The sequence below is a fragment of the Rousettus aegyptiacus genome, unplaced genomic scaffold, assembly GCF_014176215.1.
Source record: "Rousettus aegyptiacus isolate mRouAeg1 unplaced genomic scaffold, mRouAeg1.p scaffold_m13_p_1, whole genome shotgun sequence".
In the NCBI taxonomy this organism is placed as follows: Eukaryota; Metazoa; Chordata; class Mammalia; order Chiroptera; family Pteropodidae; genus Rousettus; species Rousettus aegyptiacus.
The window spans coordinates 103,371,390-103,398,738 of NW_023416284.1; the positions used below are offsets into that span (position 1 = coordinate 103,371,390).

The 27,349-nt window shown below is 36.9% G+C and overlaps 1 protein-coding gene across 1 annotated transcript; it reads left to right on the forward strand.

Moving 5' to 3' along the window:
- The first annotated feature begins 245 nt into the window (after positions 1-245).
- Positions 246-26,975, forward strand: OPN5 (opsin 5). The gene is made up of 6 exons (XM_016158948.2): positions 246-596; positions 4,556-4,675; positions 8,148-8,318; positions 11,620-11,954; positions 22,802-23,043; positions 26,301-26,975. The coding sequence occupies exons 1-6, from the start codon at positions 467-469 to the stop codon at positions 26,362-26,364; spliced, it is 1,062 nt and encodes a 353-aa protein (XP_016014434.2). The 5' UTR covers positions 246-466; the 3' UTR covers positions 26,365-26,975.
- The last annotated feature ends 374 nt before the right edge of the window (positions 26,976-27,349 follow it).

Genomic DNA, 27,349 nt, shown 5'->3' on the forward strand with positions numbered 1-27,349 from the left:
ATTTCCATTTACAAAATATAGTAATCCTCTACTGCAAAAATGTCAAATTATAGAAAGTATAGCATTCTATGTGTGATGTTAACATCGTTCTCGAACAGTTGTTAGCTGAAGATTTATTTGATGAATCTGATTTATGTATATATTTCTGTTACATTAGGATTAGAGACAAGTTCTGTTTAGAAATAACTCCAAGAAGAGTTTTTATATTTTATTTTCACATTGAAAACCAGTCAGATTTGCTTCAACCTCAAAGAACATGTTTATGTAAAATAAATTAACGCTGACAGCAAGCTGCACTTGTTTTTCCTAAATGAGAAATGGGTTAATTAGGAAATTAAACAGGAGTCTGGGAACTTGATTTTCACTTTACAACAAGAAGCATGGTTATGCGATAGTTTAAGTTGGCTCATTCAGGTTGAGATCTCTACCAATTTGCCTTTCAGACTCTTGGTCGCTTGAGAACAGCATGGCATTAAACCACACAGCCCTGCCCCAGGATGAGCACCTGCCCCATTACCTTCGAGACGGGGATCCCTTTGCTTCCAAACTTTCCTGGGAAGCGGATTTGGTGGCTGGGTTTTACTTAACAATAATTGGTAAGCTTCCTTAAATTTTCTGTGCAAAACCTGCAACTAGAACACTCATGGGCAGACATACTGATTTTGTACAAAGATTCCAGTACTCTCATAAATATTTTGAGTAGAGGTGAAAAGTGGGAGGAAAGCAGAAGATAGGGTAGCATTCTGGAGTTGAGTAAGTGTTTTATAGAAATGACACTGTTATCTTTATTATTAGGGATAAAAATTCCCTTGATAATCCAAAGTTTTACAGCAAAAGAATTTACCTTGAGACTACATTTCATTTTTGTTGTTTTGATAGTTGGTTTGTCTTCTGAATAACAAAATTAATGATAATGAGCTCTTATGTAAATAAAGTGTTTTTACTTGTTAAAAGATACTTTGATATAATCAAAACATTATATATATATATATAGGCTTAGAATGGACATTAGCAATCATCTAATTAAGCCTCATCTTTTTGTGACTGACGAAACTTGGGCCAGTGCTGTAGTGATGATGGACACACTGAGTTTACTTCATCTAACGTAAAGTTACACCATGATAGTTTTACTAAGTGAGTTTTATAAGAGTTGAAAAGATGTAATGCTAAGAAATAGAAGTCAGTCCAGGGTCAAAGGCTTTTGTGTATAATTCACAACATGAGACATCTGCTTCCAGACTATGCTTTCCAATGTGGTGGCCACGTGTGACTCCTGAGCACTTGAACTGTGACTTTTCCAAATTGAGAGGTGCTGTAGTGTAAATATATACCAGATACTGAAGACTAAGTATTAGGAAAAAATAATGTAAAATAGCTCATTGATAATTTTGAAAAAAAAAAATGACTATATGTCCCACCCTTACCATTTTGGATCTAGTAGGTTAAATAAACATGTTATTAAAAATAATTTATTAATATTTTTATTTTGTCTACTGTGGCTACCAGAAAAAAATAAAATACAAACGTGGTTCACATTCCTGGTTTACATTATGTTTTTATTGGACAGCACTAGTCTAGGCAATTAGAATTCAACCACAATACTTTTCTTAAATTTAAAATCATTGTTTTAAATTTGGGTAACCAGCGTGCAGGTGGGTTATGTCTTTAGGTATGTCTTCTGCCTTTAAACTTCTCAGATGTTGGGTCAATCTCTCTCTCTCTCTCTCTCTCTCTCTCTCTCTCTCTCTCTTTCTCTCTCTCCCTCTCTCTGTCTCTCTCATCTATTTATTACTGGCTAAGAATTTTATTTAAGCTTCTGAAATTAGCAAAACTCACTAGAAAAGTCTGGAGACCCCTTTATAGTCAGTACTTGAGGCAAAAGAAATGAAGGTTGAATCAGAAATTCTGCTGCAAAAGGATTCCCTTGGTCCTTGGCTTTATTACTAGTTATTATCTAACTGATTTAAATTCTAATTTTTATAAATGGACCTCCATGTCCTTTCAAACACAAACAGATATCAAGTGCTCATGTTTTTGCTACTATTTAAGTTGATGGGAAAACAGCAGTGAATAAAACATGTAAGTTCTCTGTTTGTAAGAGGACTATCCGGTAGTAAAATCCACATTGCATTTTTATTAACATAAGTACATTTAGTGATCAGAAAATACAGAAAAGTAGACATCCTATCAATTGAACTCGTCTCAATCAATTGAAAGGAATGATTAAAAAGTCACATCTTTAACCTGCCAAATTTCCCTAGAAGACAAAACAGGGAAGGAGAGCAGTCTATTCCCCACCCTGGCAAGAGGGATCTCAGGAAGAGAGGCAAAGTGGGGTAAGGGGGAATCCAGATAATTTCTCACTCAATGAACATGAGCTTGGAAGGAAAATCCAGTCATTTTTCAAATGAGCATGCTGCGATGGCACTAGATAAAGAGGTCCAAAAAGAGTCTTCAAACAAAGGGAGCATCAGGTGACTCAGGGATCTGGGGGTGGGGCTTTAGACCCATTCTAGAACAGTCATTCAGTCACATCAGGGTCAGCCAGAAGGGCTTGGACTCAACCTAGATCCAGCTCTCAGGCTTGGTCCTGTGTCTGATTTTCACCCCTTCTAGGATACACCTGGGGATGCACCCAAATTCTTTTTAAGAAACCAGAGTGGAATGACATTCTTGGCTAACTTTGTTAAATACTAGAAGTTATAGGGAAAAACTGGAAGATGAAAAGATAAATCCAAGTTTGCAAGGGAGGAGAAATAAATTAGAGACCCATTTCCACCCTCTACTCTTTTACTATAAATACTTAGTTTATTAACAGTCTACATAAGGGATTTTATATTTTTGTATTCATAGAAAGCTTCAGGAATTTGATGACCTAAAAAGTCTCCCTTTTAGTCTTTACTTTCTTAATCTTATTTTTCCTTTAACTATCCTTAAAAATCAGTTTGTATTCTCTCGATACCCCTATGGATAAGATTGCCCATGGAAATAATCTACATACAGGCAACATACAGAGAGTTAACTATTTATAGGTAATGCTTTCGGCACTGGGTAAAGCCTTATGAGGCAGAGTTAGTAAAGAAACTTTAAGAATGGAAAAGTAAGAAAATCAAAATTCTTAAAAGAGATGTAGAAAGACAAAGGGCATTTAAATGAGCTTTGTCTATCAAATGTATATGCACACTTATTGTTTTTAATCTTAGATACAAAGCAGATGGCATCTGTTTATACTTTTTCAAGCCATGTTTTTGCATTTAGCTTCCCAGTGTGCCTTGCTTAGCTGGTTTTTGTTAATGAATTGTAGGCTTCACTTCAGTTGGTTTGCTCTAGAACTCCATAATCTCTCCTATTTTTTTCCCCTCTTCTGTCGTAAGAAAGCTAAAGAGATTTTAAGGACCATTAGGTAGCACTACTCTAGGGATTCAGAACTTACTAAGGGCACAATGCAGTTAGTTCCTGGTGGTTTCATACCATCAGCTGAAACACACATTTCTTTCCTTGTCCCCCAAATGAATTGTGGTGGAGAAGTAGAGATTAAAATAGAAAAATCTGGGTTTCTCCTGTTAATACTCTCCTTATTCCTTACTACTAAAGGCAGCTGTACCAGATTCTCATTTATACACAGCTACACTATGAAGCAAGAATTCCTGAAGAAATCTACTCTACATGTTAAGCTATGGAAGTAGGTGTATTCTTTTCTTAAATAAAGTCAGTAGTGATTGGGTCTTTTTAGATTTAAACTGGGTTTGTAAGAACTTTTGAACAGTTTCATTGTAATTCCAAAGCCAATTAGTCATTAATAAAAGGATATTAAAAAAAAGTGGGAACACATTTATACCATTGTCGGTAGATTGGTGGGTTGAGGGCAGGGTCACTTTCTCTCCCTTTGGCGGGAGGGGGAGAGCCCATGTTATCAATTATCACCCACTCCCCCCTGACACCTAGTCTGGTAGCAGCTGCAGACACCTAGTGTCCACGTGTCCCCAGGAGGCAAAAGTCCTGGGATGTATCTCCAGGAGATGACCCTTTCCTTGCAGGGAGTTATGCCAGCCTTATCTGGCCTCTGCCTCTCCTGAATCCTTCAGGAGCCCACAGTAATAGTGAAAGCACTTCATTTGGTTTGGGGTCACTTCATCTTCAGAATTTATCAAGAGCCAAGGAGTTAACAACCCTCCTTATTAGAGGGAGGGCCTTCTATAAAGCCAATACTCCATAAAAATGGCGAAGGAAATACTCCACCCCAGGGGCCAGTACGAGAGCTGACCATCGGGATGCCCACGCCCTCCTAGCTTCACTGGGAAGTTAGTGCTTTCCTTTTCTGGGTAAGTGAAGTCTTGTAATTCCTGACTCCTACCCCTTTGGAGACAACCCATCCCTCGCCTGTCACTCACAACTCATGCTTTTTATTTCATCTTCTTAATTTAGACTTTTATTTAGAGTCCTCTTACTACCCTCTAAATCTATGGTGTCCATTTTTCAAATTGAGAAGTGTTTCATATTCAAGTGAACTCTAAATCTTAGTTTTAACAATGGGAATTTATATTTTTCTTTGTAGGGATTCTGTCCACAGTTGGAAATGGGTATGTCCTTTATATGTCTTCTAGACGAAAGAAGAAGCTGAGACCTGCGGAAATAATGACTATCAATTTAGCAATCTGTGATCTTGGGATTTCAGGTAATGCAACCATGTTGTTTCTTCTTTGGGGGTTTGAATTATGTCCCATTTTAAAGTCCTCACTGGCTTGGAGATCACCCCCTACTGCCATATGCCTTTATGCTCCTCCCTCCACAAGTCTATTTACAGAATTTGTGGTAAGTTAATGAAGTGTCTGTCTAAGGAGATCATTCATTTAACATTTATTGAGTCTTTTCTATGTGCCAGGCATGTTAGATGCTGCGGACACTCTCTGGAAAAATAAAAGATCCCTTAGATACGTGGAAATGTGGGCTAAATGAATCAGGAAACAGAAACTTACAGGCAGGTTGTAGATCACTGTTTTGAGCTCTGTTATGCCCCTTCCACACTTATGGAAATTTACTAAAATGAATATTGAGGGGTAAGATATGAAAGGTAAATAATGAATGAAGACAGGCTGAGAGTCAAGTATAGAAAAAGGGAAAATCTGCCTTGCTAATGACATATTTAAGTGTGGCTTAAGGATTGACTGCAAGTATAGGTGGTTTCCAGCTCTTTGGTTCTCAAACTTGGTTGCATAAAAAAGTCACGTGGGGAACTTAAAAAAAATACTCATGCTTGGATTTCATACCTGGAAATTTTGATTTAGTTGGTTGAGAATGTTACCTGGACATCAGGATATTTAAAATGAGAGTTCCCAGATAAATTTGATGTGAAGTTAAAATTGAAAACTGTTTCTTTGGTTTCTGATAACCCATCAAGTAGACAATGGAATAAAATTTCTCTTTAATTGTAATTAATTTTTATAAATATGAATGATTTTGGATAGGTCACCTTTTGCTTTCATCCATAGAATTCTAGGGTTGCCTAGATACATTCAAAGGTGTCTTTGGAGCCCAACATTCTTCTCTTTAGCAAATGGTCTTGAGTTACTGGAATTGGGGAAATTGAATTTGAATTTCCCATCTAAATCATCTTCTTTTAAAATATTTTCTGATATTTAACTCTCTCTTCACAAGGGGATAGTTAAGCCACTGCCAATTTCTAAAAACAAGGCTCATTAATAAGCCTCTACCTATCAAGTCACTATCACACAGCAGCAGAGAGTTTGGAGGCTCTAGGTTACTTAGAAAGCCTTTTCTCAGTCTGGACGGACTTAAATACCACGAGCTCTTATGGGAAATACACATGCATATCAGAAGGAACATAACAGTCAGGTCCCTTTCTATGAAAATAGTCAAGATGAACTCCAGGAAAATTTTGAGTCAGCACCGTGGCTGCCATTTTAGTTATTGCCATGCGATGGCGGTGTCGCAACGTGAATAATAGCTTTCCTGGCTCGTTCACCCTGCCTACTGCTCGATGGTTCTCTCCCTGGTACTGAAGGTAAAATGCTGGAATGAAATCTGCCATTTCAGCCACATCCTTCACCATTGAATCACACCAGACTCATACTTAAGGCTAAATTAGATTAGGCTTGAATAAAAATGTCCTTAATTGGTTGGATGCATTGAAAATGCTTTCAACTAAGCAAGTCTGTTCTAGAATTGTACAAACCATCTCATTACTCTGCATGTCTTTTGAGCAATTCAGCAAAAAGCATTTCTTCCATTTAATAGCGTTCTCTGATTAACTCAGGTCATTTTTCCCAACTTCTGAGTACTAGCTCTAATAAGCTTTTCCCTTCCAATGAATCTTAAAAATATTTGTCTGTTTTATTTTTTTCTTGGTCAACTATTTTCCGTTATAAGTACCTTAAATAAGCACATCCTAGAGACCAGTTGTCTATACATCTATACAGCTAATATTTGTTGTTTAAATCCCAGTGGCTTGCAATTGTGTATATGTATTAGAATCAACTGGGGAGCTATAATAAGTATATTCATACCTGGGCTTACTCTAGATAAATTAAATCAGATCATCTTAGGGTTAGAGTCCTGGACATTGATATTTACAATAAATCAAAACAAAGCAAAGCAAAAACAACTCTTCCAGTGATTCTGATGTGCAGCCAGGTTCAGAACCAACTCACTAAGAGGAGAAGGGGGAGATATTCTAGATGACATCTCAAAGGCTCATCAAAAGCTCTGCTCCAGAAGGAAGCTTAAAATAGCTTTTGCTGATGGGTCCCAGACACAACAGATACCCATTTCACTCCATCCGAGTCACTTTCACTTGTCTTATTCTGCCTCTAGCACCCGTTTAGTAGATACTCACTAGGGTTTTGAGTTTGCTGTCTCTTCTGTCTAGAATATTTTCCCTCTAGATATTTGCTTGAGTTCTCCTCCACAGATTTAACATCTGCCTCAATGTCACATTCTCAGATCACCTTATGTAAAACGACAAATTCTGTCTATTTTCTTCTTCTGCTTTATTTTTCTTCACAGCACTAATCACTATCATGACATCATATTGTATCTTATACTACAAATTATTTGTTTCTTTTGTCTGCTCTCTCTATTAAAAACGAATTTGTGAATCTTGATCTCCATTTTGTCCTCTAGCACTTTGTTCCGTGATTGTTACATAAGAGGCACTAAATAATTATTTTTTTTTAAAAAAAACAATTCTTTTACACTCAGTTTCCTCACTGACAATGGAGTTGGACTCATTTGGATTAAGAAGCTCTAATATAAAGGTGCACAGTCTAGCAAGATGGCGAGTGACACTAGCTGTTTAGACCAATAGAGATGTATGTCTAGCTAACAGATGGCACTCAAGAAATATGTATTAGTTGACAGTGCTAACAGGAACTTCCATATATCTTTGTATACTGAAGAAGTGGCACACCTGGGAGGGATGGGGCAGGCTGGCACCTGTAAGCTTTGAATATTGGTTACTTGGTTTTCCTAATGCAATTACTATCATGTTAGGTAAACTTCTTTTGATTGAAGAGCTTCCTCAGCATATTTCTTTTAGGGAGGATGAAGATTAAATATAAGGACTGAATAGGGAGGGTGCGGTGTATGAAGTAAACTACAGATGCTCCTCGATATATGACGGGGTTACCTCTCAATAAACCTATCTCAAGTTGAAAATACCTTAAGTCAAAAATGCAGTTAATACACTAACCTACTGAATATCATAGCTTGCCTAGCCTACCTTAAACATGCTCTGAACACTTACATTGGCCTACAGTTGGGCAAAGTCATTTAACACGAAACCTATTTTATAATAAAAGCATTGAATAACTAATGTAATTTATTATGCATATTGCTTTCACATCGTCATAAAGTTGAAAAATCGTAAAGTTGAATCATCCTAATTCGGGGATCATCTGTAGAATACTTTCTAGAAAGTTTAAAAAAAAAAAAACCTGACAAACTAATGGAGGCCAAAGGAATAAATAATTTAAATCCCAGAAATCTGGGTCTGATTGTAAACAAATTGAACCTAACATTCACTAAAATAGTTATCTCTTTGAGTAGGTTATAATTCAACAGTGAGCCAAGGTAGGTAGGTAAATGTTAACTAGAGGGAACTTCCCTTGACAAGTTGCTTGGCCCTCTAGTTGTAGGTAAACCGTTCACGATCATCTCTTGCTTCTGTCACCGCTGGGTGTTTGGCTGGATTGGCTGCCGCTGGTATGGATGGGCTGGATTTTTCTTTGGCTGTGGAAGTCTTATCACCATGACGGCTGTCAGTCTGGATCGATACCTGAAAATCTGCTATTTATCATATGGTAAGTAGAAAGGTTTCTTTCTCATTCCCTGATGGTTAAAGCTAGGGTGATTGTCGGAGATGAACAATTTTACCCCTGAGTAATGAATAAAGATTATTAATAACCTCATTAATATTCTTGGCAACAAGAATATTTCTATTTATAATCTATCTTACTTTAACATATGTTTGAGGATTTAAAACTGTGTCAATGTAGGTTTCTTTTAATATTACTTTTATAGAAATGTCTGGTGTTTGGCTACAATGCTTTTAGAAGTATTTTCCTGTGTAGAAATGTATAAGCTTCTACCATGTTTTTTTCCATGCAAACAAAAGAAATAAAATACTTTGGAAGGATGTTAGGTCCATGATGTTTACCTGGTTCCCCACGTAGTAAGTTTAGTTATTTAAGATGTTCCTGATTCTCTTTTAGTACTCTGGCACCCTATGATTTCAGAGATGAGGAATTCCAAATATTCCATCTCTAAGTCAGAGAAACTTGCAGCTGTGCCTGCAGGAAAGGACACACATACAAACATAGTACTTGATTTTTTTTGTGTGTGTGGCGTTGGTAGGTAGAAAGATGAATGACTAAGAGAACTGATGATAGGTAAGCCAGCAATAAACACGTTTTTAGGAGCTAGAGATTTTTTAAATGATTGAATTAATCTACATGTTAAAATAAATTTTTATTACTTTTGCTTCTTAGGGTTCTGGGAATTTATTGTGCCCAAAAGAGAAGCATTTGGGCCCTTAAGTTGATATTGAGAACCAGGTGCAACCAGGGAATAATATGGTTTCCTCTGAATAAAGCTGCTTTGTCTGTCAGTCTGTAAGTCAGAGTAAATGTGACCATAGGGACAGAGCATGGCTTGGAGCCTGAGGTGGGGAAAATCAAGTTGACTTGATGCTCTTAATGTGGAGAAATTTCCTTTACATTCTAAAAGTTTACAGTCCCAAACTCCAAGGAAACCATGTGGGAGAGGGGAGGGTCATGATCCACCGTCTTCACAATCTAGCACTCATTTAAACAAAAATTTCGTATCTTTTTTTCTAAACAGTTTAAAACTTCCAATAGAAATATCTTAAATATTTTAATAAGACAATTTGATTTCTTTCTATAAACTTATTTTTGGTTGTATTAAGTAGAACCTAAATATACTTATAGGTTTTATAGAAGAGAATGTAAAATTTCAACTTTCCGAGAATATTTTAGGAATACTAAACCTGAATGTCTCTGCTTTTGAAATGTTTTCTTGAACTTAGGCTTTGTGTCAATTAAAGAGAAAATACTGCCCATCCCCAGAGTCATCGCAAGGCATAACTTCATATGAGAACTGTATATATTTTCCAGCTTCTTCTAAGAGTAAACCTCAATAGTATGGTTTCATCATTTGGTTTTGAAGTACTTTTAAACCCTCCACACAGTGTTTTACGATGTTGGAATTAGAAGATAGCTTGGAGACATGTAGACCTTTCTCCCATGTAATGTGATAAACTGTTTTAAGGCATCCTTGACAGATAGCCACTTGGCCTCTTCTTGAATAATTCCAGTGACCAGTGACGGGGAGCTTACTACTGCACAAGGCAGCCCATTCTCTGATTGGTCTGCTCTCATTGTTACAATGTTATTCCTTATATTAAGACAAAACTGCCTCCCAGTAACCTCCACCCATTGGTCCTAGTTCTGACTTCTGGAGCAACACAGAATCAACCTACTAATCTACTCCCTCCTGTACTTGACAGCCTTTCACCATACTCGAATGTAAGTATAAAACACTTCACTAAGTAACCCTGACCATAAATGCTTATACGTATGCCTATGCACATTCCCACGAATCATGTACTTATCTATGCCAATTTTTATCCATTATAATGGAAAACTAAGAACTGACATGTATTATGGTTACGAAGTTGTTATCCCTATCTGGTTGGGCTTGAGAAATTTGCATTTTGTAATATAAAATGCCATGTATTTGAAAAAGTAGAGACAACAGAGTATATAAACAATCTGTTATATTTCTTGTTAGCGCTAAATGAGAAAAACACAGGAGTAAAAATTGATGTTAATGTAGTTCTTTGTAGCTTGCAAAAGAGGCCTTGTATTATTTCATTTAACCCTTATTAAAACCTGTCAGCAATATAGTCTTTCTTTCTCTGTTTAACTGCTAAGAACACTGCCATATAGAAAGGTTACATGAAGGTCAAATACTAGAATTGAGGCTCTATTGACTTCTCAGACCTCACTTGGCACTAAGCAGAGGTAGGCCTTGAGTCTATGCTGAAGAAATCGTTCAGTTTTTATTGAATATGTTTGGATATTTCTTTTCTGCTAATACAAAATCAAGGCAGTAAGGAATCACTTCTCTGGCTCTTTTGGTTCGAGGTGATAGCAAGGTTGGAAATAATTTCCCATGGAGGCTGCAGCACTAGATTAGGCCAACCTGTTTGGCGGTTGTGTGGAACTCTGAAAAATGATCAACTTTTCTTAAATGACTGCAGTATTTCTTCCTCTTGGAATTCTGTTTTGGTTAATGAAAACTAGTGCTGAAAGACGGAGCTCATTTCTTTTGTTGTTTTTTCTAATAATATTTTCACAGTTACTTTTGTATAACATAATACAATCTACCTAGGTTCTCTATCTCTCTTTCTATTGCTGTGTGAGTGTGACTGTTGTGTTAATAACATTTGAAGATTTAAAACCTGCTCTCACCAAGCAGAGTCAACCACTTAAACGTCACACCACACAGTCGTGATCATGGCTGATCAACTCTCCACTTGACAAGTGCCTAGAAAGACAAATAAGATGGGAGACACAAAAGCTTCTAGGGAGAAGGGTATTCTAAAGACATAAGCAATACCTTATCATTTCTCACCTCCCTCAAAGATTCTTACCTTGGATGACCCACTAATTCATGCTTTTTTGGGGCTCGGTCCTAATATTCTACCAGTTGGTCTCTTGCATTGATAAGATCTCAAAGGTTATCCTACATGCTTTTTGAAGATCCTCCATTGTCTTCAGTATCCTCTCATCTTTTTACTGTCCCCTTTTCCTAGATTTTGTTACTTCCCCCTCTCAAGGCTCTCAGATGCCCAGAGAAAACCTTTCTTGTGAAATCAGTTTCAATTTTATTCTCTTGGAAAAATGCCCCAGCTCTGCAACTTTCTTCCCTTTCTTCCACTCTCCTTCAGGCTTCAGTTATCTCAGCAATTCTCCCAGAATCCAGTGGAGTAACTCTTTGGATGTGGAATTTGACATATTCAGGGGAGGTATTTGGGCGAGGGCAGATTACATCTCGGTAATGCTTTTCTTCTGCCTTCAGGTGTTTGGCTGAAAAGAAAGCATGCCTACATCTGCCTGGCAGTCATCTGGGCCTATGCTTCCTTCTGGACCACCATGCCCTTGGTAGGTCTGGGGGACTACGTACCTGAGCCCTTTGGAACCTCGTGCTCCCTGGACTGGTGGCTGGCCCAGGCCTCAGTTGGGGGTCAGATTTTCATCCTGAACATCCTCTTCTTCTGCCTCTTGCTCCCAACGGCTGTGATTGTGTTCTCGTACGTGAAGATCATTGCCAAGGTTAAGTCCTCCTCCAAAGAAGTAGCTCACTTTGACAGTCGGATTCATGGCAGCCACATGCTGGAAATGAAACTGACCAAGGTAACTGCAGTAATAATTTACAGAGGTGTTTTCTAATCACTTAAACTTCATAGGGCAAAGAGAATAGTTTCCTGAGAACACTTAAAACCTCTACTGTTCATGCATTTCTGAACTTTGGTATTATTTTTCTAAGGCTTTGTAGTATCTCTTTTCTCTGTTTCTGTCTCAGTCTCTCTGTCTCTGTCTCATTTACACACACACACTCACACACACAAATTTCTAATATTTACCAAATCTATGCAATGGATCTATTTTCTTTATTGAATAGAATATTACTGGTTTTTAAAAATTATTTTAGTAATGAGAATAATAAATTTTATGAATCACAAAATGCCTCACAGTACTTACTGCTTTGTATGGACTTTGATGGGCATGATTAGCAACATTCTGCATGGTCACATTACTTATGGAGTAAGAGCTTATCACGTCTGCTTTCATATGGGAAACATTAACACAAGAGCAACATTTGTAGGTTTCAGTCTCTTGGTAAATACTAGTTTCAGAGCTGGAAGCTCTTTAGATATTGTGGTATAAGGAAAAGAGCAGAAAATTTGAAAACAAAGTGGGGTTTTAATTCCATCACTGACACTTTCCAGGTTTGCGGCCCAGAGATAGATACTTCTTTAAATCCCTGTTTCTTCACTTGTGTAACAGGAATAGTAACATCTATCTCATTGGGTTGTGGTAGAGATTCAGTGAGATAAAGCATACTGTCCTGTCATCTGGTGCATAGAAGATGTTAAAGAAACTGTAGTTCCTCCTTTCTCTTATAACTTCTAGGAATTCTGGTAAAGTCTAAGGCAGCGGTCTTTATACTTTCATCATGTCTCAACCTATAGTGAAAAATAACTTTTTAGCACATGCCTTCAATATAAATGACATACAGATCATACCATAAAACTGTGTATTTAATATTGGAACACCTGAATTTCTATCTTATACTTGAAAAATAAAAATAAAAATAAATGTAGACTGAAAGTTCTAGTCATTTTTTCTGGTATCTCAATCAATCATGTTGATTGATATCTCACCTTCAGCTGTCCTTGTAGCCTACTTTGGAGACCATTGGTCTCAGGGACCTATGATAATACAGTTCCTTATTGACCAGAGATGGCCTCCTAATAAATCAGGGCTTTTATCCTAGTAATATTCCCATCTCTAAATTGTAGACTTTTTAAAGCTGTGGTAGGATCTCTTGGTTACACAGTGTGAGCTAGAAATTCATTTTAAAAAATTAAAATATAGTTGACATGCAATATTACATTAGTTTTAGGTGTACAACATATTGATTCAATGTTTATATTCCTTATGATGTGATCATTACAATAAGACTTGTAACTATCACCATACAAAGTTATCACAGTACTATTGACTATTTTCTCTATGCTGTATATTACGTCTCCATGACTTGTTATTATTTTTTTTTATAATTGGAGATGTATTGTACCTCTTATTCCCCTTCACATTTTTCCACACTCCACTCCTCTCTGACAACCATCAGTTTGTTCAAGCTAGAGATTCTTTATGGTTCCAGTTGACCTTTACTCTCTAAACTCCATGCTGAGTAGTAGGAAGTTTGAGGAAAGTTTTTATCACTCTAAGTCTATACTAAAAAATAGAGCAGTTCCTCCTGGAAAAAAAATACGGAATCAGGAATCGTGATCTACTTCTATCTTATAATTAATCATAAAGTAGGAAAAATATTTCCATAAAATGTAGGATCATGAATTAAAGTATTCATTTTTAGTACTTCCTTGAGCTATTATCTGTGATTAAAAAAAAAAGAAATATAATCACATTGGTACGTGGATGTTAGCTTACCTTGGAGCCCTATACTTAGGCATACCATGAAGCTGCTGAGATGCCCTGTGACTTTCCCTCTTTTCTGCCATTCTCAAATGTTATTGGCCCTGAGACACTCAGATGGTCTTGTCCAGTGAGTCTGGATCCTCATACCCATGAAGCTGTTCTCCAGGTTCTCTGAATCTGTTACTCATCATCCTCTCTCCTGTTAGTTGAAATACCTTAAGCATCTGTTCTTTGTGTATTTTTGAGAGTGGGCAGCTTATTTAGTCAGTGCTTCTGATGCTCATTATGCATATGAGGTGAAGCTATGCACACACCATTTAATTTGATTTGTTGTTATCCTTTTTCTTGACATTGACTGTCTAGATTAGTCAGGCTCACCCAGATCAGATTAACTAAATAGCTGTTAAATGAAATGTGTAAGCACATATGTACATGATTTTATATTATGTGTATGTAAATGATACTATATTACATATAATGCCTCTATTATAATATTATATATTATGTCTACATTTCATATACATATATAGAACATATAAAATAAATATACAATGTTCTAGTTATTAACATTTATGCAGAAAATTTAAGTCAAAATTGAACTCACATTGAAAAATAAACACAACTTTTTATTGTGACATCTCATCTTCTGTACTAAATTTAAACTATTTTAAGTTACTATTTAATTTTGACCTTGATTTTTTGAATATATTGAGTAAAAATTAGTAGAAAAAACCTCATGCTGGGCCTTTTCATAGTCTTAGAAGTCTTATCCTTCATTCAGCTACCCCTCAGAATTGGCAATTTGCCTGTTCACTTGGTGCTTCTGATCTTCAGAACAGCCTGGTCTGAAGCTTATTATTTAAAGGCTGCCTCCTTGGATTTTGGGATCAAAATCACTTACTTTTTTTGGTGTGTGTATTGTAATTATTTCTAGGTTAGTTATTATCTGGACCTGCATTTTGCCATTCTGGCCTCATCAACTTAAAAATCGATATTTTATCTATAAACCTTTCTCCATGTTGTAGCTTCTATTTAACTTATTTTAAAAAGTGATTTTGCTAGACTGTTGTAGCAGGCTGAAATTTCACAGACTACAGAAATTGCAGATGTATGCAAAAGAAAAACTTCAAAGAAACAAACAAAAAAGTCCCTCTTTCTATTTCTATGACTTAGTATAATTTCATTTTTATGCCTGTATTTGACCTTGTAAAACAAACAATATTAAACAATCAGGATGAATTCAATTAAATCAAGAATTTTTCTCCTTTTCTCATGGCTATGTATAAGTTCCAGAAAGGTCCTTATAATTCCATGGTGCCGATTGGTGGGAGCTCCTGGTCTGGTTATCATTTATTGATCCTGGTATTGTTGAGATATTTAAGGTTCCTCTGGTCTTAGTTGTCAGATGTCACCTTACATCCTTCTTGTTCCAACTATAAGGCCTCTTTAGGCCTATCAGCAATTCTAGCTACTCCCACATCTTTTGACTGAAACCCATCAGGTGGCTGTTGGGAGCTTGGTTAAGACACTGGGAAGTGAGGCACAAGTTTTCTGCTCTCCTATCCCCAAATGTATTGAGGGTCTATTGCTCCCTTATCCCCATCCCTGGGCCATCATGCTTAACTCAGTGGAATAGTTTCAGGAGAGCTTCTTGAAGTCAGTTACAAGCTCCTCCAATGTCCTCCCTCGTATTCGGGCTGTGGGCTCATTACCCACGCTGGCTCCTGCATCCACATGCATTCCTTAAATTGTTCACATAGTAAACTTAGTGCCCTGAGTCCAAGTCTCTGGCTTTGTATGCATAAAGTCATTTTTATCACTTTCAAAACTTTCTTCTCTCAACTATTTTCTCTCCTGTAAGTTTCCATTCTTTTTTTTTTTCTTATTTTTTTGAAACTCAGAAGCTGAAAATCAATGTCGTACTTCTTTGGGTATTTCTGCTTGTAAAAACCTTCACACAGGCAATAAACACTCTTTCTGCTGCTTTAATGAGGGGGATGGTGAGTCACAGGAAGGAACTATCAGAAGCATAGTTTAAGTTTTCCAAATATTATGCTAATTCTATTAGCACTTTATATTTATTCATTGAATACTCATAGATCATCTATAATGTTCCAGACCCATATAGTTATTATCTAGATCCTGTGGATACCTGGCTTTTTTTTAATTTCCCTGATTCCACCATAAAGCTGTCTCAATTCCCCCTGCTTAGTTTAAGTCTCTCTGCTATGGGCCATCAGAGCACTTGGTGCATTTACTTTACTGAATCCTGTGTTTGTTGCTTTTTTTTTTTTTTTACAAGACAGCAGTTAGGTGAGGGCAAGTACTGTTTGCTGCTGAGCCGCAACTGCCTGGTGCCTGCTAGATGCTTAATCAAGATTGCTGTAATGAATACATAATTGAATAAGTTAACCTAATTACCTTGATTAGTGGTAAGCGGTCCCTTAACCCCTGGCTTGAGTGGCAAGTTCCCTTTATACCTGAGGAGGCATTTTGTTTTGCTTTGTTCTTCCACAGTGACTGCTAAGTCTTTTTAAAACTCATAAACATAAATGTCTGCTTCTAATGACTCCTGTCCTTTATTGCTCATTGAGTATCATTTATCATTAAGGGTTCAGATTCAGGGAGCCCCATGTGAACTCTAAGGGTAGTTTTTGAGTAAGCTGAAATGAATTGTTCATTTTTTAAAACACAAACGATTAATTCTTTTTCTCTGTTTCTTCTTACTTTAAATGTCACTTCCCGAAGAAGTATTCCTCAAATTGAATTAAAGTCTTATTATAATGTTTTAATGAGGCCTTTACATTTTCTTCTTAGAACTTGTCACAATATATAATTAATTTAAAATTACATACTTATTTTTGTGATTATTTGCTCAATATCTGGTTTTACCACTAGTAATAAGGCCCATGGGGCTAACAACCATATTGTTTTGTTCACTTTGTATTCCCTGGCCTAACACAATGCTTCAAACACATATATAATATACATATTATATATTTTATATACATAAAGAATTTAAGCTAGGAGTCAATCTCAGTTTTGCCACTAACTCACTGAGAAGTCTCACATAATTGACATCTGTATTTATTTTGGCTGCCAGTGGCTGACCCCCTTTTCATGTCTGGAATTTTGAAGTTGAGGAATTCCCAACATTTTTGCCTTACTGGGGAGCAAAGATTGCCTCTTAATTTAAAAGATATAGAAGGACCAGTTATTAATTTCCCAAAATTCCCTTGCAGCTAGGGTACAGCTATGACGTTAGGCTCCAGCCATGTCAGCCTGTCGCAGGAACTAGCGATACCAGAGGGAGGGGCAGGGAGCTCTCTCCCAGGCCATGGCTATAGGATCAGTGGTTTCTGCATTAGAATCAGATAGTTTTAGGTATCACTTCTGGCTGATTGGCCTCGATTCTAAGTCCAGCATTCCTAGTGATGCTGTGTCTTAACCAATACATTCTTCTCTATGTCTCACTCAGCCAAAGTCAGTTTCTGTTGCTTGCAAGTCAGCATCTTGACTGATTCACCTGAGCCAACAACTTTATCTCTCTGGGCCTTAGTTTTCCCACCTATGAAAAAGTGTGGGGGAGGAATTAAAGGATATCTAAGTTACCTTCTAAAACTCTGAGGTTCTATGAAAATGGCTTGATTGGTTGGATTGTTTAAAGGTCTACGGCAATAGTTCTTATTACTAAAACCACCGGGCCTTTCCATCTGAGCGTTTGTTCCCCTCTGAGTAGCAGTATCCCCATCTCAATGACCTTGGTTCATCTATAATGATCAGTGAACTCTCCCTTGTTTTGTTGAACCAGATACTTACAAATTTATATTTGCTGTTCTTTAAGTCAGCCACTGCCTCGTGGGGGAATGCTGTGTTCAGTTTTAGACCAAAACTCTAAAACAGATGCATAGTGTGACATGACCTAATTTACATCCTCTCCTTTCAAACATAGCTTTTGCTTGTTTAAGATTTTAGAAAATTGCAACCGGAAAGTACAGAATTCTCCTTCTTTTGCTTCTTTTATTTAAGTATGAATTAATATTTTCTGCTTGGATCACAGCCAGAGCTAACATATGGCAGACACATCAAAGCTCTCAGAAGTTTTTTCTTTATAAGTGTATGAAGGAGGGTCTGGAACAGTTGACTTTAGTCATCAGCCTGCTGATAACATAGAAGGAAGGAGGAAACTCAAACTAGACATGTTGTTGAATTATTTAATTCTGTAAAGGTGGAGTGAAAGTTTACTATCACCACCCTTGATTTTATATAGGTGAGGGAACTGAGAGCCAAAGAAGGTAGGTGACAGCTGTCAAATATTCCATCTTCTCCTATGCCATTGGTTGTATCACTCAATGACAGGCTGCAAGCATCTGGAGGGCAGTAGTCTCACAAATGGCATTTGCTGTTGCATTGCCATCTTTTAATATTATCTTTCCCTCTGGTTTGGAGCAAATCTATACACTTGCTAGTTAGTGCCAAGATGGAAAATCCAAATCTCATCATTTTTACACTCCTATCAATTGTATGCTCTCCTGAAGTAGGCTGGACTCTCCCCTTCCCCTTCTCTCAACTTATAGCTGTGGTGATTCCTCTTCTTGTGATGTGATCTCATCTCAGCCACTGAAACATATTTCTTACCAGTAGTCTAGCTGCTTCTGTAATTTGATTCAATCTTGTTATTGGTGGAGAATTTATTTCATATCTTTGTTCCTCCTGTTATGCCTCCACTTGCACGTTAATTCCATTTCCTCTTTTCATTATTATTCAAGATGGCATGCAGCTTCAAACGTTAGCTGAAGTCTTACATCTGGGCAAAGGACCCTGGCGGAAGGAACTGAAATGGCAGTTCTTAGAGAATCAGACATTCTATCTCAGTTGCATTAGTCAGTGGAACTGAACTGTGGTTGGAATCCAAACTCCAGAGTATCTCCTTATCAGGGATTTTCCCATGATACCATACTACCTTAGCACACAGAAAAAACAGGACATCCTTCTTGGAAACCTCTGCTGGAATGGTTTAGATACATTGGGTCTAAAAGCAGAGCCTTTTTTAACTTGGCAAATTTATTTTCAACCTGATTGCTCTTTTATTGCTTTAATTGGTTAATTCACTGGAATTGATCAATTATGGACAATAATACTTACTTGAGACTTGATGCTGTAGCTGGAATGTTCTGATATCTCTTGGTCCTCTGCAGCAAGATGTATTTGAAATGAACTGGGTTGCAGATATGTGATTCGTTGATAGAAGCTAAACGTATTCTGCGAATTTCCTTCCATGAAAACTGTCTAATTTAAGAATTTAAAGTTTTACTGCTTTTCCAGTGAACCAAAAGGCAGGGACAAAAGTGAAGCAATTAAAAAATAAACAGCAGAAAAAGTAGACAGGTACAAATGCCTGTGTTAAAACTGATTTAAGGATATCTAGGAGAGAAATTTGGGAAAACAGAAATGAGGACACACTTAACAATGAGGAAGTGAAGAACAGACTGAGGAATGATGAAACATGTCCCAGCTGATTAGAAAGTTCTCAGAAAACTGAGTGTAATATGGAAGTTTTGGAAACTTTTATAGAGTATATCTTAAAATAACTTAACATTTTTAATATTTAATATTTTGTAGAAAATATTTTAACATGAAAAGTTGTAAAAAAAATGAATGTGCCTCATACTCACTTTGTATTCACTTCAAAAATGTAAGTAACATTTTGCAGTACCTTTTAAATTTATGCTTGTATCACTCTTTCTGCTTTAAACTTTTGTTCTAATCATTCAGTTTAAAGTATTTAGCTTTATTTTAATCTAGAAAAACCGCACTGATTCATTTGCTATGTATTTGAAATGATGGTATATTTAATTCTCCTATGTTTGTTTAAAATATATAATATAATACAAACATTTTAAGTCCTTCCTGTTGCCCATTGCACACGTCCATAAAAGTAAAAAGTATGTGAAATGTGGAAAATATTATGGACTAAGTACTAATCTATTTTTTGTCAATGACTTTGGGAGCAACGTAGAAAACAGCTTTCAAGATACTGTGAAATCATCATATGACTCACCGAGGGAGAAAGGATGGAGCGATGTTAAGTTCCCAGATATCTGCTAAAGCAAGATTTATTTATATAGTTATTGTTTACTTGGGGATTCAGAAAAAAATATTCTCAATGTGAACCTTGAGGCCTCCATTCCATTTACAAGCAAAATTCACATAGACAAACCAAATATAGTCTCTCCTGGGTAAGCTTCTGCAGAAAAATGGAAAAGCAGGCGAGCAAGCAGATTTGCATGTGTGCATTAGGCCTTGTTTATAACTGTGAAGTGAAGGTAAGAATTTTGGGTCGGGACCTTAAAGTAAGGCTGCAGAACCCTAATGCAAGGCTTTAGGGAGTATAGGAGGTTTGGGCTAATTTGTTTCATCCCTTTGGGATGAAGATTCTCAATATTTGCAAAATAGAGCAAATAAATATTGTTGAGAATTTTTTTCTGCTGTAGTTACTTTTTAAAGATAAGCCTTGAACTTACTGGATGGAATTTTAGAACCTAAGACTTTAAGATAGATTTCCCATGCTTCTTTCTTGACATACCCCACATATGTGGGGTTCTCAAATGCACCCTATTGATAGGATGTTTCACATCTCTGGTATAGACGATTCCCTGCTATAATACTCTGCTCCCACAAAAACGTATTTAAATGCACACGCGCACAAATGACTTATAAGAAAAACATCTAATTGGATTTCTTAAGCACAAAAGCTTACGCAAGTATCGTTGCTCTATTAATAAAACATTTTATTTCATTACTCATCATTTATCCTTCATACTAGCTTGTCATGGCCTTAATGTTGGAAATTGTAATTTCACTTCTTATACAGGGGATAGGGGAAGAGGGAGTGGCCCCAGGGCCTTAGATAGCTCCGGCCTTACATCTTCCCAGGGTTTAAGGGAACTCAAAGGTAAAAGGAAGGCCCCTTTTCCTGGAATTCCCTCCAAAATTCCCAAGATGGGCCTAATTATGCACTTTAGAATCATGTACCCATCCCTATTTCTACTACTGTAGCTGGGGCCACGCAGCCCTCTTGTCGGCTTGGGCCATGTGATACCTGTGATGCCAATGTCATAAATGGCCTGGGGAGAAGAAGGGAGACTGGCAGTGCTACGATAGAGGGTACACTGGGAAGAGGAAAATGATCACACACACACACAAACAAACCAGATGCTTACTACACGGAGGGCTAATTTAAATATAGTTTCTTACAGCAGGTCCTTGAACAACGTCATTTTGTTCAATGTCTTTTTGTTATAACTTTGAGGAGATGCCTTAAGAACTTAACTCTTATTTGTATTAATTGGCCTTTAGTAAAATTGGTTCTGTTAGAAGTTGTCTCACTTAAAGTTGCAGAACCTGTTGACGACGTTCAGTGAGGACTTACTGAATTTATCTTACAGAAAGAATATTCTAGTAGATAACAGTGAAGTTAGTGTACTTTCTCTACTAGGGCCTGAAATTGCTCAAGTTAAAATTAAAACCAAAGCTTGGACTTCATTTGCCAGTGCCAGTATTCTAATTAACACCACTCTTAAGTCTTGTGTAGACTGTTGTCTAAACAAACCTGCTGAGAGTAAACATTCTATGCGGACAGTGATTGTGTCTGCTTTGCTCATTGCTCTTTCCTCAACACAAAACATATAGGAGATGCTCAATAATACTTGTTGATTGAATGAATAAACAATGACCTTTCTATGTCCTGATTTCCTCCTGCTCCATTTCATTTTTACAGGTTAATCTTCCTAATCACAGCTCTCATATGTCTGCTTGGAAAGCTACTGGTGCCTCAAAGCATATGGAATTAAGTGCAAGCTCAGTTACGTGTTATACAAAACCCTGAACATATGGATGTTATCTTTCTTTCCAGCATCATCTTCCTTTGTTGCATTCTCACACGCCAAAGTGAATTGCTCAGTAGTTCCTGTGCAAACCTCACTCGTACCTATCTATTGCCTTTGCCCCGCTGGTGTCACTACTATTCCTTTATTTCTACTCGCCAACGTGTAGGTTATATGCTACATCCCTCATGAAAATTAAACTTGTTCCATTGCATGTAATTTTCTCTTCCTCTGGGCTGGCATTTAAATCCTATTCAAGCATGTACTATAGTTATTTGTATTCTGGAGGGATACAATTCAGGCACCAAGCTGTACTGGTATTCCTCATAGCACTTGCTAGCATATTGCACGGGACACTTTCTGAAAAGGGTTTGTCGAATTAAAGTGAGATGATCCATGGGGTCAGGTAGATAGTTACAGGGCACTAATTAGGACAACATTACTGAAGAGACAAAGTACAGATGGTGAGAAACTATTGAGGGTGTTTTAAACCCTATTTCTAAAGTAAATATAATTTTGTGAGAAAGAAAAGAGATTTCTGGAAAAGTCTTGTTTTATACAACTGTATCAGTTTGGATAAAGTTTGATGATTCTCTTCTACTTTGTAGCTAGTGAATTTCCACCTTCTAACCCTCAAACTTAAAGACTTGAGCCAAAAGAAATAACATTTAATAGAAATCTCTGAAGAAGATTCATATTAGAATTTCAAACAAGGGCAGAGTTTCTAAGTTTCCTGAGGCAAATATGAGTGATTTAAAATTTCATCAAGGTGAGCACATTTTCCATTTAGTTTTTAAGTGAATGTGGGCTGCAAAGTCTGGAAATTGAATGGGCACTGATGCCTTTTTAGCATGATTTCCTGCCCAATGGAGACACGATCTGACAAGTGTTTGTGGGGTTCAACTTTGGGGTTTTGGATACATGCAAATTCTGTAGTGGAAAATAGATGGGATGTGGTAAGTGGGAAAAAGAATTGTAATACCTTCTGGGCTAATATCTCAGAAATCCATGAGAAATGAGTCCTAATGTCAAGGTAAAGGGTAAGATAATAGATAGACTTTGTTGGGCGTCCATTGGCTACCTGCTTCTCCCCCACACCCATTATTTCCAGCAGGTGTCTAGATGTTGTTCTCTGTTGCTTTCTCTCACCAGGTGGCAATGTTGATTTGTGCTGGCTTCCTGATTGCCTGGATTCCTTATGCAGTGGTCTCTGTGTGGTCAGCTTTTGGAAGGCCAGACTCCATCCCCATACAACTCTCTGTGGTGCCAACCTTACTTGCAAAATCAGCAGCGATGTACAACCCTATTATTTACCAGGTTATTGATTACAAATTTGCCTGTTGCCAAATTAGTGGTTTGAGAGCAACCAAGAAGAAATCTTTGGAAGACTTCAGGTAAAATTTCAGAAGCTGGAAATGAGTGATACTCTCTTTGTTTCAAAATCTTATGGTGTTCAAGCCACTCTGATATGCTCTCTTTTTAGGGAGCATATCTCACTTAGGAGTAGTGTAAGGAAGGCTTATTGTCTGTTCATCAAAATTCCTGAAATCAAGTAATCATATATGTAGGTGTTGATGGCACAGGGAAAGAGTGAGAGAAGTGATTCTGTTTTTGATTGTAGAGCAACTAAGAACTGTAGCTATGTCCATTCGAACAACTATTGTGTCTCATTCTTCTTTATCCGGGAACAAACACATTTTATTCCAAGAGTACCATTCCACATGGCATCGACTCAAAATTAAGTTCTCACCACAGTAAAAGACTTTCCTGTTTGGGATGTTACTACCATTAATTAAGAATATGGAAACTTTGGGCAGGAAAAGGAAAGAGAGAAAGGAGATGAGTTTTATTTGCCAAGTTATCGATTTCATTTTTACAAGAGCCCCATGTTATTCATTCTCTTTGTCAGATAAGGAAACTGAGGTTCAAGTATGGTTAAGTTACATGAGCTGCCCATGTTCACACAGTCAGGAGGTAGCAGAACAGGGATTTAAATTCAAGGTTTTCAGGTTTCAAAACTTATTCTTGTTCTATGCCATTTCTGCTATACAGGAAACAAGTGAGTTTGAAGATCTAGCATCATTTTTTCCTTAAAGCTCAGGATGAATTAAGAATGGAGGACTGTTGGTGGGTTTCTATGTCCAGTCAGGGCCAGTCTTAGTGATAGAATGTGGGACAGACCCCTGAGTTCACAGTCTTGAGGTAAAGAATGTTGAGATGGCCTCAAGTTCTCTGAGCTCTTTTTTTTCTTACTCACTTGAGGTCTAGTTATTTTTTCAAAACTATTTCCCTCAAGTAAGTAGAAAATAGAGAAAACTAAAAAAAGGTAGAAGTAGCTATGAGAAGAGGCGGATTTTCTTTTCCTTCACTATTCTTAAATAAGTGACCAATCCTTTGACTTTTAGTTCCCTCACCATGTAGGTACAGGATCAAATGAAAAAAGATAATAAAAAAGGCACAAATAAAAGGTAGTGTTGTCATTGTTGCTATGGTACAGAGGCAGCAACACACAATTTGGAGATAGGAGGCCAATATTTAAGATCAATTTTGCTACTTACAAATACTTAGAGCCCAGGATTGGAATTAGCTGATGACAGCAATACTCATTTTCCTGAATTGTAAGAATTACACAAAATGCATATGTGAAAAGGACAAGGTTACAACTGTTAGTGGTTTTTTTTGGTTTGTTTGTTTGTTTTACATTGTTGGTGTTTAATGCCTTCTCTGCCAAATTAAAACAATCCAAATGAAAAAATGCATCTATTTTGGAAGTAATAACACTTTGCCCTTATCAACTATTAATACCCTATTATGAAAACAGATAGAGGGAACATTTTTAATAGAGTAGTTATGAGAGACAATACTGAGGTACATCTTCCTCTGAAGGAGATGGAAATTTGACAGGAATGGCTGAAGGCAAATTTCACTTACCTCACAAGTTTGCCTCAGACTGACTCTGTGTTCTGCACATTCACTCACAAGTTTGAGCAACACATAAATATTCAACACGCAGCAATGAGAAGAGGAAAATTCATGTGGAAGAAAGTGACTTAGGGCTACGAACCTTTGGAGAAATCAGCCAGGCAAGAGACAGTTTGGTTCACCTGCTCTCATTAGCTATTTATACAAAATATGGCAATTGCTTTGCCAGAGGAAGACAAGGGCTGTTTCCTTACTCCGGAGTTCCAACTTTTGGTGGAAAAGCAGATGATAATGCTGAAGCGAGGAGGAGCCCTTGGATTCCAGAAATTGAAGTATCTTCAGGGAAGGAATGCTAAAGAGATATGATGAGTTGCAAATTTTAGAAGAATGTTTCGGACAAGAGCAGAAGAATGAGAAGTGGCTATCAGAGGTTTCTTTTTTTAACATTTCAAAGAAGAAAAAAAATCTTGTTCGTCTTTGTTGCAATTAAGAAGCTAAGAAAGTGGGTAACACGGAGGCCCATAGAATGTGGTGAAGCAAAATGAAGCCAGTTTAGAATGTTTAATGTACTACCAGAACAATTAAATCGAATTACATTGAATTAAATGATATCCGTGTTTTTGCCTTTTCTGATCTCTGAAATATATTTGCTTTTAATGCAAGATCCTCTTGGGAAATAGTGTGATTTCAAATAAAAGAGCTAATGAGTTGAATATGAGATTGTGGAAATAAATTTTGAGTAACTGTAACAGTTCATTAAAAGTTAACTCATTCCCCCATCACCCCTGCCAGAATTGAGTCCCTTGAGATTTTGGTAGACATTGATAAACTAACGAAAACTGTGGCAAAGAGCCCTTTTTGAAAATGTTATTATTCACCACCACGGGGTATTCAGATACAGTCTCCCGTATTTTGTAAGTAGTGCTTCTTCGTCTCAGCCGTGTGTAGAAGACATCTGCAGACTTTGAAAAACTGCTGCCTGGACCTCACCTGCAGAGATTTTGTTTTAATTGACCTTGATTGGGCCTGAGCTTCAGTTGTTTGATTGTTTAACTCTTCCAGGTGACTCTCATATACAACTGTTGTTGAAAGCCAGTACCCCAGAGTCTGGGAAAGGAAAATGGTAGTGCACTCATGGGCTCACAGGCCTTTATCCTGCCTATGTAGAAACCAATGGTCACCTATTAAATAGTCAATGACAGGTCAACCAGACTTCAGATTCTGGGCCAATCTTAGATGGATTCTAAAATTTCAAAAGATGTTGGGGGTGTAAAGAACTGAAATGTTTTACATTCCTAGGATTTTAGTAAAGATAAAGAACAAAGAAGAACAAAGCTCCCAATTCTAGCATTGCTATTATAATCAAACATCCCCTGACCATCTTTGTTTCAATGCTGTCTTTGCAAAGAATGCTCTTTCAGTAAGTGATTCACAGGGCCCAACTGAGTGGCAGATAGATTTGCAGTGAATTTTTCCCCCAGAGAACAACAAATTCGCTAGGGCACAGGAAATATGCGATGAACAAATGGCTTGTTTTGGAAAGCATCTACACAAGGGATTTTTTGGTTTTGAAAATTCTAAATTGAATTATTATTTTTCTTCTTTTTAATTCAAGTATTATGCATATAATCTTTATAGCAGTAAGTTTGACATGATATATATATATATAAATGTGTGTGTGTATATAAATAAAACATATTAAATTGCATTTTTTTTCTCCTGTACTTAGGCTGCACACTGTAACCACAGTCAGAGAGTCTTCTGCTGTGCTGGAAATCCATCAAGAGGTATGAAGACGGACACAACAGCATCACTTATGGACACAATTGTTTGTTTATTTGCCTCTTCATTGCTGTTAATGTTTGATTGTGACCACGCTTTTCTCTTTATATTATATTTTTATATTTTGTACACTTTTCCTCTATTTCTTTAAGCCAGATTTACTGGGAAATTCCAATGGTCAAACGAAATCTAGATTATAGGATACTACTTTCAGGAATATTAATAGGAAGAACCTCTCTGGAATTCTCTTTTATAGTGTATTTATTTTATTTATATATTATTTTATATTTTGAAACCTATCATCATGTCAAACAGCATTAAGTCGGATGTTAAAAAAATGTTTAAAAGGTTTATTTATTAGGGTGTTATTTAATTTTATCACATCATCATTGTTACTTCTTAATGCAGGGTCAGGAGGCAGTGTCTGGGGTTCACTGAGGTGGGTGATCACTGAGACAGTGTGCTGGATCATGGCTCTTTGATGGGTAGTGCTTTTTATTCTCATGGCCATTCTCTTCTCATGCTGATGGAGGGTAGTGATTCCACAAAGTAGTCCTCTAGGGAATCAGTTTTGCCTTAAATTCCTAAGTGGATAACTCTCTTGAATTCCCACTCATGATAATTTTACCCGTATGAGTTTTTCTCATTAAGTTCTACATAAGAATATAGTGGATGTATAGCAAAAATAGCTATACATGTGTTGTTTCTTTCATTCATTTGTTACCTTTGTTCTTTCCTTCAGTTGATTCTTTTTTTCCAACAAATACCTTGGGAAGTTTACAGATAAAGAGCTATAGATAACAACGAAGTGGAATGATTTCAAAGTCAGCTCCCCTTCCTTTAAGAGTTAATCAAGGAGGCAGCCAGGCATGTAAATACTGGGTCCAAATTGGTCTTCAAATCAAAGCCTATCTGATCTTTTTTCCTAATCTAATGAATAGGGCCATCTTTTTTGTAATTCTTTTAATTGAAAGCCTAGCCAAGTGTCTTCCATGC

Excerpts from the sequence above, each read along its gene's own strand:
- OPN5 (XM_016158948.2), top strand. The coding sequence starts at position 467 with ATGGCATTAAACCACACAGCCCTGCCCCAGGATGAGCACCTGCCCCAT. Across the intron at positions 597-4,555 it reads GTTTTACTTAACAATAATTG|GGATTCTGTCCACAGTTGGA; the intron begins GTAAGCTTCCTT and ends TTTTCTTTGTAG. Across the intron at positions 23,044-26,300 it reads AAATCTTTGGAAGACTTCAG|GCTGCACACTGTAACCACAG; the intron begins GTAAAATTTCAG and ends TCCTGTACTTAG.